Source organism: Gopherus flavomarginatus, chromosome 2 (assembly GCF_025201925.1).
Source record: "Gopherus flavomarginatus isolate rGopFla2 chromosome 2, rGopFla2.mat.asm, whole genome shotgun sequence".
Taxonomy (NCBI): Eukaryota; Metazoa; Chordata; order Testudines; family Testudinidae; genus Gopherus; species Gopherus flavomarginatus.
In genome coordinates, this window is record NC_066618.1 from 62123109 (window position 1) to 62136221 (window position 13113).

Consider the following 13113-nt stretch of genomic DNA (forward strand, 5'->3'; position numbering starts at 1 on the left):
CACTGTGAATCCAGGCCACTCCTGTAGCTGGGCTGTGATGACAAGGCACGACTGAGGCCTATGTTATCATTATTTCTGCTTCTGAGGCCGCTTGGATACATCTTGGTACCTTGTAAACTAGCAAGTCCTGCTAGTCAGATAAGAGTGAATGGATTTGAATGAAAATAGATTTCTGAGGCTCAAATCAGGCTCCCACTAGAGTGCAGTTAATCTCATAAATGCAGTATGTGTTCAGTGCAATTTAATGACCAGAAGTATGAGCATAACATATTCCATTTGGGAACAATAAGCGCATGTGGTAGGCATGAAGGCACGGAGCCCAGATTTCATTAATGTAGTTTTATATTTTGAAAAGGAATATTAAAAAACACTTGAAAATGCACAGTTGCTTCTACAAGTTTTAACCTTGTATTCCTTGGCCATTTTGACATATAAATTATTGCTTACTAGCTCTTTCATAAATACACAACACAATAATATGTACAAGCATGAAATATGAAAAAGAAAACCTTGGCAACAGTGAATTTTTTGGTAAATCAGACTATTTCATACATACCAGGTCTCATAATGGTGGATAACTACTAGCTGTAGTCCCTGAGAAGTTAGGTAAATACCTTGATTTGGGGTTTTCTACCATTTTATAGTTAATGCAGGCTGACAGTATTATGGCACTCCAGTTAAAGAGAATATAACAGGTAAGTGTTCTTATCTCAGTTCACTGATTTCATCCCAGTATTTCTTAATAGGGTAAAAAGAATACATTAAATAGACTATGCAAATAAATATTATTAATCTGCTAAAAAGTTTAGTATTTACAGTTTTCTTTGTATTTTTTCCCCAGCAGAACTGTTCTGATCTGGTTTTAGCAACATGGAATCCTTTTTTGCCCGTTGCGTCAAAGCACAACTTGTTAACTATCTAGAAATCTGAAGCACACATCACAGAAATATCTAGATGTGACATGTCAAAATTCCAAATCAAAGATCTGTAGAGTGACCCCGCTCTTCCCTTTTTTTTTTTTTTTTTTTTGTCTAAAAACTGCTCTGAGCTACTAACACACAAAGTTTAATCTGGCATGTGGCTGGGATAGGCTGAGATTTAAGATTTTCGGTAGCTATTCTAAAATGGCATTAACAGTGCTACTATTTTGAGGGATTGTGATTAAAGACCACAATATTGCCAGATCTAGAAACTGGGGGGTGGATGCTACACCCAGTCCCCTCCATTTCAGAGTGTTCCTTTTTAGTTGTCCTCCCAACCACCTTTCCTTCAGATGTTTGCCAGTCTAAAGGCAGGCTCCACTTCAAAATGAGGACCCTGACGGTCTTTATTTGCGGAAAACTTTTGCTGCATGGTCAGGGCAGTTGCCTTCCTATTAATACTGTGGATACAAGGTGAATATTCTCTGCATGGAGTAGATACGCTAAACATACTTTGCCTTTCCCAGCTGAAGATGTATTCAGATAATAAAGACCTCTGTGTAAACTGCTGCAGTTTGTAGCACTTCATACAAAACTACATAGCATGACAATATTTGAAATTTGGTATTTAGATGACAGAATTTTTAGTCTGACTGCAAACCTGAGTGTGGAGAGCAGGATCATTCCCTTCCCTTCCCCCACTTGTCCTCGCCCCTACCCCCCCACTGTTGCTTCACCAGCAGAGAGGTGTAAACTACTACTAGGACGGCTATTGTAGGGTGAAAGTTGCAGAGAATTGAGAGGTGCATTTCTAAAACCCTTACTCATATTGAGTAGTACTGTACTATGCACCTGTCCTGCTGATTTCAAAAGAACAACTAATTATGAACTAGGGTATTGAATCAGGTCTACAATGAGGTTTATTACAGTTGTGCCACAAGAAAAAGATCTCAGCAAGAGGGAGCTTAAGAATCAGTGAATGTTTTACTTAATGAACCCAAGGAGGGGACTCAGTGAAAATTTATGAACTGAAACAAAACAAAAAACAAGCATTATTTGCGATTTATGTTTTTATACTGCAAACGTGAGTCCACTAAAGCTAGTGTCCAGACTTGAACAGTTGTGGTCTGTTTGCACAGAAGAGTTATTTACAATATGTGCAAGCACATCTACAGAAAAACTTGGAAATTTTTACTCCATGGCCAGCAAGAGTTTATTTTCTTTTTTTTACCAGGTAAAAAGATTTCTTTCAAAAAAAGAAAAATCATATCGTATTTGATAATACCAAAGTACAAGCAAATACATTTCTGAAACATCTGTTTCCTTTACATTATAACTGTACAATATTTCACAGATGGGGAAACCTGAATGCATCTGACAGGATGTCCCCAAAACTACTTGTTAAAGCTGCTTTTCTGTCCCTTTAAACCACAGATCACAATATGATGAAGAGCATGCTACTTCAGACATTCTGGTGGACCCAAATGTCAACAAAGGAGCATTTTCTTGGAAGTCTTTCTTGTGTGATAAAGACCAATACAGACAGGCTGGCAGACAGTATACCTTCACTGCCACTGCAAAGAGGATTTTGCTATAAGGCCCTCTACAATAAATTGTGTTTACTGTGAAGCACATTACATCATCCATAGTGTATACTAGATTATTTCAGGACCATTCCTTAGCCCTGAAAAACAATATTACAATGAGAGGGTGCTGGAGACATGAATACGCTGTGAACGTGACTTAAAACATACTCAGTAATGCCAATGAATACTACCTTGATTTGTCTAAATGAAAATTGGGGCAGGGGTGGAAGAAGAGAAGTGTTAGAAGGAAATAACGTTGAAAGCCTATTCAGGTTTCAGACATATGGAGAATTGCTCTAATTGAGTTGCAGGATAGCCCCCTTGGTCTCTCAAAAGGGGAAATGCCCTGTTTGTTTCCATAAACTGTGCCAAAATTAGATTTACCTTTTTACTGTCTGCTATAAAGCAAATTCTTAAGAGAAAGTGAAATTAGGAGAGTTTCAGATATCAGCTTCTGTTGACTTATGACCTCCAATCAGGACACACGATTGCATTAACATGCAACACTGCCTTATACAAGTTATTTTTTATATTCCCATTCTGAGGCATTTGCTGTTCTCTCGAATAAGACATTCCCCTGGAGCCAGAGTGGCAACATGGATTGCACTTTTTTTTTTTTTTTTTTGCAACAATAAATACTTTGGCAGCCTCAGATTAGTGAGGTACATACAGTATGGTGGATTGTGAACCCCCACGTCACACAAGGTTGCTTGCTGGAATGTTTTGTTATGGTAACATGATGCTTCCTTTCCCTCTAATACTGGCGGAGTCTCAATTGAATGCTGCACTGGACCACCAATATGGTCACATAAACCAAGCTTCTTAGCTTAAACAATGCTGCTTTTCTCCTTCCTTTTCTGATAAGTGAAAATGGCACTATCCTTGCTCTGGAATGCTGTGAACAGCTCCTTTTCTTGCTTTGCTTGATTTTCCTGTGTGTATCATGTGACTACTGATAAAACTCAGTAAACTGTTCTCATATAGGGAAGCAACATGCTTGGCATAAACATTCACTTAATTAAAAGTGCTGCAGTTACAAGGTTACATGAAGCTGTGGGCGCTCATGCTCGAGGCTCTATCCGGTGAGAAAGCTCAAACAGCGTTTGCTGGTCATCAATGACGTGCAGATGATAGACATGTGGCTTCAGCTCTTGATTCTCCTTTGGAGGAACTTCATTGCCTAAAGTTTATAGGGAGAAAAGGAAATGAATCTGAGATCAGTTTTCTAACCAATCCATACTTTTTCCAAATATGAGCCAAACATGCCGTTAAAAATGGCAGGTGAAGTGTGATGGTCAAAAGCATCTGCAGAGGACCAGATGCTCTGGTGGGAAAATCCTTATCCTTAAAGGGGAATGGAGGGGAAGAAAGTTCTAAGCCATGGAAACACCATGCTCTGAAACTGCAGCTTTGCCCCCTCATCTGCCTGCTTTCTTGATATGTTTCTGACACCAGAGGGGTGGCAAGCGGGAGGCATAAAGCTGGATTTCCTCATGTTGGGAATATGCTCAGCAGTCCCCTCTGAGGCTGATTTAAGTGCTATTTTTTTGTCTGTCAGCAGGAACAAACTTTGAGCAGGGTCTAAGGATCTAGCTTTGAGTGTTTAAATAGCTGTAGCACAAACGTACGTCAGCAAGTGGGCCCCTGAATCATTTCCTTTAGATCAGGTGAAATGTGACAATGTAGGACAACTCTTCAAAGATTTTTTTTTGGGGGGGAGGGGAGGGTCAAGCCTTCTGTTTTGATCAGTTATGCTTTTGATTTCAGCTAAGACGGTAGAAACAAGAGAAATGCTGTTATTTCAGAGGAGTTCCCACAGCAAAATGGCTTTAACCATGTGTCAGATGAAAACTGAACAGTTGATTGAAGAGAAAACTGAGACTGTTATCTGCCACAAACTCTAGTCGATGTCCTCAAAGCAATATTAACAGAATTACCATTAAAAAAAACCAAAAACAAAACAAAAATCCTGGAACCAACAAGCTTAACATCACTGCTCTCTTAGATGATTTTGTTTCATCCATCCCCATCCATACTTTATTCATTTAGAATTTAAATTCTTTAGGGCACTACTGTTGTCCTCATATTTGTCTATAAAGTGCCTAGCACAAATTTAGCACCATGTAAATAGTGACATGACATTGTGAGTTCAGCCAGTTCTGTATGCCACTACTAAAACCATTACTGTGCAGCACCTGTCCACACACTATTCACAAGCACCTGGGTAATTTGTAAAACACTGCAGCAGAAATGAACAGGAGAAAAATTGACGTAGGATATTATAGGAAACCTTATAGTTCTCAGAGGACAGATTCCATGTTTTCAGCAACTGTGCTAAACAAACTGAAAATTATTCAGAATTCAAGTCTCATTAACACTTGAAATTACAAAAGGATGAATTACTGTACAAATGTTAAAGCTGCTATGCCAGATTTCTGAAAGAGTACTATTTGTTTTCTGGATTTAATGTGGAAAAATATTATTTCCACTAGAATGGCATTTCAGCATTACTTAGCTACACTATAATTTTCTAACCCACCAAGTTTTTGGTCTGCATGCTTAATTTTAAGATATAGTTATAAGCAACAACATATTTTGCTTAGTTTTATTTGGATTCTGTTCTGTGGTGAGATGCCTGCTATTTTTAGTCCAATTCAGAGACTAATGCAGGAGAAAGATTCACATTCCTGAAAGCTAAATAAATCCACTGGAAAAGGAAGCAGTCCCTGAAGTCTCAATAAATATTCAGTGAATTCATTTCATGCCTAAATGAATTTAACAAAAAGCAGTGCCTACAGGAGTATCTGCATGAACTGTTTTTTAAATGCCAGCTTCACAATAAGGCCAAGCCTGTGGTAAATAAAACAACAACATACTTCAAACCAGCAGATTGTGCGATAAAACTTGGGTATTAAACCTAGGTTTATGTCATGACACAAATATTTACAAAAAAAAGCAAAGATGGCTTTAAAAATTCATTAACTTATTTTGCAAAAGATCTGCTTAAAGACAAAAATAAATTAACTCTGCTGAATGAGATTTACAGGTAAATATTTCGGTTTAATCAATGCTTCCTTTAGGATCCGGATTAATAGAGTGAAAGCAAGAGAAGATGTACTTACCTGCATGCTATCCTTTCAGTGCATGTGGGAATAACTGGTTCATAATTAATAAGTAGCCTTTATATTCTTAAAAGACTGCAACTATATTAGGCCACATTATGGGCCAAATGTTCAGCAAAACTCCCTAGTTGTATATGCAGTCCTTGCAAACTTATCTATTTGAACACCCAAGATGGGCGACTATGGCTGCAATTACCCTTTTTGTATGTCCACATGCAGGTTTTCATATAAGCCCCCATAGGAAACTGTAAATACTATAGACATGATTAGGGAAAAAAAACCTAACATTTATTCTTCAAACTAAAACAATTCTAGGTTAAGAATAAAGCACATGTCTGAAGTCCCTCCAGGTAGAGTGTTTTTGGCCTTAATGTGGTATTTATTTTAGTGTGTTTAAATTAGGACTCTACCACTATAAAAAATATTGTGCTGTCTTTCCCCTCTCTTGTATAATTGTAGTGTAAGTCATACAGAGAATAAGAAAAAAAGTTTACAGATACCCAATTGGTCTCAGTGGAACACTATGAAAATCCACAGTGATATATCACTTTTCATCTAGTGAGATGCCAATACAAGTTTCAATCAGTTGCTTAAAGAGTGTTCATCTAGGAGACTGGTGAGACTGCACTACATCTCCATCCTAAACACACCACCAGTTACTGGAAGCTGTAGGATACCTCACAAGCTCACCAGGTAATTAGAGACCTTTATTTTTTTTTTCTTCTGATGCATGTCTGTAAAACTCAGATCTTATGTAACATTACAAGTTGATGACTGTGCATATTGGCGAGAACACAACATTTTGTGAAAATCTTTGGAAAGTAGCTGTAATTACACTCTGTTTGCTGAGGTGACTTTCACAAGACGCTTTCCCCTCTTCTAGGTTAAAACAAACAGCAAGTATGTTTTACTGTAAAAGTAAACCTAGGCCATGGGAGAGGAAGCAGAGAGACCGGGGAAACAGTTCTTTTGATATATGTAACTAATGAGAGACAAGTAACAAGGGAAATGTAATTTTGTAATTAAACTTACTACTACTTACCACATTGGTTATTCCTGCAATGTCTCAGTGATCGGACAGTATCTGCAATCATGTGCTGTGAAATAAAAAGTACAACATATCAGTGCAGAAATCTGAAAGGGGATCTGTTGCTAGAAAATCCTTCCCTAGTTCCACACTTTGCAACAATTGCAGCAATGGTGAGAAAGGAAGGAGGCAGGAGTTGTAGACATTTAGATTAGATGGGGAGAAGGTTGTTTGTTTGTTTGTGGCTCGGTGTCAACATATCCTGAAACAAGGTTAGTTCTTTCTGACTCCTTTCACAGAAGGATTTTGTTGACACTACACAGATAGAGGGGGTCTTCCTAGGAACCCATGGAAATGGACAATGAAAAAGGGTAATTTCTCTATGTTTTCTTCTTTCAAACGGGATGCTTGAAATCCCCCCTCCCTTTCCCCCTCATGCTTAGTGGAGTAGTGTGTTTCAAGTGCACTATTGGACAATAGTTTTAAACTGCTGCAGAGACAGCAGATTTGTGTTCATGTATGTGAAAATTTAAGTGACTCCTGTTAAAGTAAAAAAACTCCAAAGGAGGAAGATGTACTTAATTGCATGCTTCCTTTTCAGTGCATGGGGGAGTAAAAGGCTAAAACTACATTATGGGCTAAGTTTTCAGCAAGCCTTTACCCCTTCATTCAGTTTTTACATGTCTATGGCATGGTAACGATTTGATTAGTTGTTGATTTTAAAATTTTTTTTACTGTACTGTTTTTCCTTAGGCAAAATAGACTGCAGATGGTTGCTCAGATTCAACAGAGAAAAACCTTTAAAATTTTGTTCCACCTTTAGCATCAGATCCTTATTTGGATGTTAATTGGAATAGCTATGTCTAAGTTAACAGAGCTACACTGGTTTTCATGAGTGGAGGATCTGGCCCATAATGCAGTTCATGCATGTTTTCTTTTGATTGCACTTACAATCCAAAGGAAAGAGCCTACTGAATTGGGCCAGAAACCCTTGACGGAATATGGTGATAAATTTAAACAACCTGCCTGCAATTAACAATAGCAATATGGCATTTTATGGAAACAGTACAGGCTGTTCTCTCACCTCTTTCAAAATCCAGCCAGAAGTGGAAAGGATTAGCTGTCCAGAGCAAAGTGTAGCTTGGAATGATGTAGCATAATTCATCTCTCCACAACCACAATATGAATTGTTTACAATGTTTCTTCACAGAATAGCTTATCATGAGAACAACTGAGTATATGCTTAATGAAGACTTGATGTTCTTTAATAAATCAGTGAAGCAAGATCATTTTTTTCATCTGTGTTCCATTTACCATGAAATCTCTCAGTCTCTTACACTAACATAATTTCCTTGCACTGATTAAAATAAAGTTCTAATGAGAGGTCCTAGGTTTGCATGACCAATTTCTTAAATCCCACTAGAGCTATGACATTCCTGTGTTCTTCTGCTGTTGTTGCATCTTCCAGTTTATATCCCATATTTTGACATTTAGGCATTTCACACTGTCCCTCTGACTTGCCTGACCCAGTTACAATACAGAAAACCTGTTAATTTATCTGAAAAGGGACTGCTATTTTCTGATTGTTTTAATAGATGGCTGCATACCAGAGTGTGATAAATATGTTGGAATGCATACAGTGACTGAGACCATGTCTACACTATAAAATTAAGTTGACCTAACTTATGTCAGCATACAGCTGCATAGTAATTACATTGCTTGTGCGTGTCTATGCTTTACTCCTTGTGTATTGCCAGTGTGGGACAGCTCTTGAAAGCCAGTATCGGTCAACGTAAGCACCACAGTGTCTACTCTGACACTGCATTGACCTAACTACACTGACTTTGACTCTACACTGCTCATGGAAGCGGAGTTATTAAGCATAGTGGGATCAAAATTTAACTGTAGATGCTTCCATAGTTAGGTCAATGTAAGCTGCCTTGCATCAACCTAACTCTGTAATATAGACCAGACCTGAGGACTAGTCTGGTAACCACTCTTAGCACATGATCATTAGCAATAATTCCACTGTTTATGGCAATCCAGCTCATCAGTATGCTCAGAAGTCCCACAGATATTTTTGGGCATGATCCTGAAAACCTTTATTTATATTACATGCACAGTTCTTACTACTAGTCCACAAAGGGACTGCCTGTAAGATGATAAATACCAATGTGCTGAAGTTTACAGGATTGTGCATTAAAGTAGCAGTGGTGGCCAAGACATGTTATTACTATAAGAGATATATAGATGGTGGGTTGTGATTGACAGAGGAATAATGAAAGAAGCCATATTTCAGCAAAAGATGTCAGCAAAGAATATGAAGATATTTATAATACAATGGTAACATTTAGACTAGGGTTACCATATCGATCTAACCTCCTTTTTTGAACCTCTTTTCTCTGTCCAGACAAAGTTTTCCAATTTCAGGAAACGTCCAGGGTTTTTGCAGAGCAGACAAGCTGCAGCTCAGAAAGAACCCTAATTGGTCTGCTTCCAGGCTGGTCCCTCCCTGCATCTGCAACTGATTGGTCCATTCCTCTGCAAGCCACAGCTGCTGGATTCTGCTCACTCAGGACCTGGCTCTCTGCTCTGGGGAACGGGACCTGCAGGGAGGCAATGACTGATGGCTGTCGCTGCATCCTGGACTTGTGCCAGCTGCCCTGCCACTGTGACAAGAAGTGACACTGTCCTCCACCTCCACTGAATATGCCTGTCACAGGTGCCCCCCCCAGCTCCCCTTCCCATCCCACCCACCCCATACTTCCCCTCCTCTCTAGCAGTATCCTCTTTTTCCAGAAAATGAAATACTGTAACCCTAATTTAGACCTTATTCCATCCATTTATTACTTTGCATTTGCAATTCTCATGTTAAGGCAAAGGACAATAAATATTGGTCTAAAAACTGTAGTCTAGATCTTACAAAACAGGAAGTTAAATTAAAAAGTGAAATCCCCCTAGCTTTTGCTAAGTCTAGTCTATTATGATATACTTTCCTAATTGACTCAGTGTGCAGCTTTTCTTCCCTTAGTGAATTTATTTCTTTGCATTTTCAACAAGCTTCTGATTCATTGTATTCATATCACATTGAATGCAGGAAATAGACACATGAAAATCCTGAATCTAATGGAGATATGAATTTCAAAGCAAAGATGCTGTCACATAAGGAAAATTCCAGTACAGCTGTGATGGTAGGTGTTTTGCTTCCCTACAGAAGATTTTATCTGCAACAGCAAGTTCAGTATTCAGGCCTCCTCCTTTTCTCCTCCTCTTCTCTCTCTCTCTCTCTCTTTTTTTTCCCCTTTCAAGATCAATTTCAAGTGCTAATGCCCATTAGCACAATAGTTATTTGCAGGTGCAGTTTAGTGGCTTGATCTTGAATCAACTGAAGTCAATGAGAATTATTATTATTATTTATTTTGCCAGAGTGCCTAGAATATGCTAGGCATAATACAAACAGAGGAAAATCTTCCCAGTGCTGATGAGTTTACAATCTACAAGGGCATTGGGCAAGGAAAGATGGGAAAGGAATACAACACAAAGTGATTAGGGTGAGATGATTAACACACTTCTTGCTAATTCCATACCAACAAATCAAATACTTAAACATCAAAATGAACTAGAATAATACTTATATGAGGTGGGTCTACATTGCTTCTGTATCTTAAGAGTTCTCACCCTTGCTACCATTGGTGGGAGCACTCATGCACACAGGGCTGCAGGCAGAAAAATTAACAACCATGTTGTTTGACCCTTCTCACTGCAAGTCTAGATGACATGGTGGTTGAAATGCTGCTGGCTGTTGATGACCATCTTTACTAGGGGCAAAATCCTGGCTCCGCTGACTTCATTGGAACCGGGCTATCACTTTGGAGCTCCTACTGGTAGAGCTGCCCTGGTGCACAGACACACCCCATGAACCCTGACCAGGGGTATTCTATCTGCTACCCAATATCCATAAACCTGGAAATCCTGGACACCCCATCATCTCATGCACTGGTACCCTGACAGCAGGATTGTCTGGCTATGTAGACTCCCTCTTCAGGCCCTATGCTACCAGCACTCCTAGCTATCTTCGAGACACCACTGACTTGCTGAGGAAACTACAATCCATTGGTGATCTTCCAAAAATCATCATCCTGGCCACTATGGACATAGAAGCCCTCTACAAAAACATTCCACACAAAGATGGACTACAAGCCATCAGGAACAGTATCCCCCGATAACGTCATGGCAAACCTAGTGGCTGAACTCTGTCCTCACCCATAACTATTTCACATTTGGGGACAATGTATACCTTCAAGTCAGTGGCACTGCTATGAGTACCCGCGTGGCCCCACAGTATGCCAACATTTTTAGGGTTGACTTAGAACAACGTTTCCTCAGCTCTTGTCCCCTAACGCCCCTACTCGCGCTAGATTGATGATATCTTCATCATCTTGACCCATGGAAAAGAAGCCCTTGAGGAATTCCACCATGATTTCAACAATTTCTATCCCACCATCAACCTCAGCCTAGACCAATCCACACAAGCGGTCCACTTTCTAGACACTACAATGCTAATAAGCGATGGTTACATAAACACCACCCTATACCGGAAACCTACTGACCATTATACTTACCTACATGCCTCCAGCTTTCATCCAGACCACGCCACACGATCCATTGTCTACAGCCAAGCTCTAAGATTTGCTCCAATCCCTCAGACAAACACCTACAAGATCTCTATCAAGCATTCTTAAAACTACAATACCCAGTTGCTGAAATGAAGAAACAGATTGACAGAGCCAGAAGAATAACCAGAAGTGACCTACTCCAGGACAGGCCCAACAAAGAAAGTAACAGAACGCCACTAGCCATCACTTTCAGCCCCCAACTAAAACCTCTCCAGCGCATCATCAAAGATCTACAACCTATTCTGAAGGATGATCCCTCACTCTCACAGATCTTGGGAGACAGGCCAGTCCTTGCTTACAGACAGCTCCCCAACCTGAAGCAAATACTCACCAGCAACCACACAACAAAAACACTAATCCAGGAACCTATCCTTGCAACAAAGCCCGTTGCCAGCTCTGTGCACATATCTATTCAAGGGATACCATCATAGGACCTGATCACATCAGCCACACCATCAGAGGCTCGTTCACCTGCACATCTACCGATGTGATATAGGCTATCATGTACCAGCAATGCCCCTCTGCCATGTATATTGGCCAAACTGGACAGTCTCTATGCAAAAGAATAAATGGATACAAATCAGATGTCAAGAATTATAAAATCCAAAAGCCAGTGGGAGAACACTTCAACCTCCCTGGTCACTCAATTACAGACCTAAAAGTGGCAATTCTCCAACAAAAAAACCTTCAAAAACAGACTCCAATGAGAAACTGCAGAACTGGAATTAATTTGCAAATTGGACACAATTAAATTAGGCTTGAATAAAGACTGGGAGTGGATGGGTCATTACACAAAGTAAAAACTATTTCCCCATGCTAATTTTTCCCCTACCTTTAACTCTCACCTTCTTGTCAACTGTGAAATGGGCCATCCTGATTATCACTTCAAAAGTTTTTTTTCCTCCTGCTGATAATAGCCCACCTTAATTGATTAGTCTCCTTAGAGTCGGTAACGCAACACCCATTTTTTCATGTTCTCTATGTATATACAATGGAAAATACAGTAGGAAGATGTATGTATCCGACGAAGTGGGTTTTAGCCCACAAAAGCTTATGACCAAATAAATGTTAGTCTCTAAGGTGCCAACAGTACTCCTCGTTCTTTTTACAAAACTAGTCTACTGTAGCCAAGGCCTACATGTGATTACAAAAAACAAAAGACCTGATTAAGACTGAGTTGAAAATCAGATCCTTTGTCTCCATTAAATTAATATTATAGGCGTGTAAGGGATGTTTACTAACAATCAGAGTGCATCAAGGACTAGTTCAATTTACATGTTAATGAGACGCACTTGTGAGAGCGCTTGAGGAAGAACTTGCTAATAAGTTTATATCAAACACCTAAAGGTCAAACAGTTAATGGGCTAGGCACAAGAAAACCTTTTATTAAATGCAAATCAGTGTTCTTCTAAGCATTGCAACAAGAAAAGGTACAAGAATCGAATTGAACATACAAAGAACGGACCACCTAGGTTATAAAGTTACCTTGGGATGAAACAGGGAGAAATGAATTGTTCTCTCTGTTTACTCAACCAATAGGTACTGAACACAGTAAATTAGTCATTTCCAGAACAAAGAGAAAAAAAGATTAAGATCAGGAGGAGAGATATGCCTCATCACCTTTTGACACATATCACATACCTAAAAAGGGTGGACAAGCCTGATAGTATTTTGCTGAAACATGATACTCCAATATGTAGACTTTGTATCATGCTTATCCATACTAAAGTAAATAAGGCCTAATCTACTCTAGAAAAGGTTTGCCAGTATAGCTAGTCCAGT

The 13113-nt window shown here is 39.3% G+C and overlaps 1 protein-coding gene across 2 annotated transcripts in view; it reads right to left on the reverse strand.

Annotated features, from left to right (window-relative positions):
• Positions 1 to 342: 342 nt before the first annotated feature.
• RAPGEF5 (Rap guanine nucleotide exchange factor 5) overlaps positions 343 to 13113 on the reverse strand; it is a 227601-nt gene continuing 214830 nt past the window's right edge. For both annotated transcript variants that reach the window (XM_050938790.1, XM_050938789.1), the window contains exons 25-26: positions 6671 to 6725; positions 343 to 3686 (exon numbers count right to left, since the gene is read on the reverse strand). In XM_050938790.1, coding sequence (XP_050794747.1) covers positions 3568 to 3686; positions 6671 to 6725 — 174 coding nt within the window. In that variant the 3' untranslated portion in view covers positions 343 to 3567. The remainder of the gene's footprint in view (positions 3687 to 6670; positions 6726 to 13113) is intronic.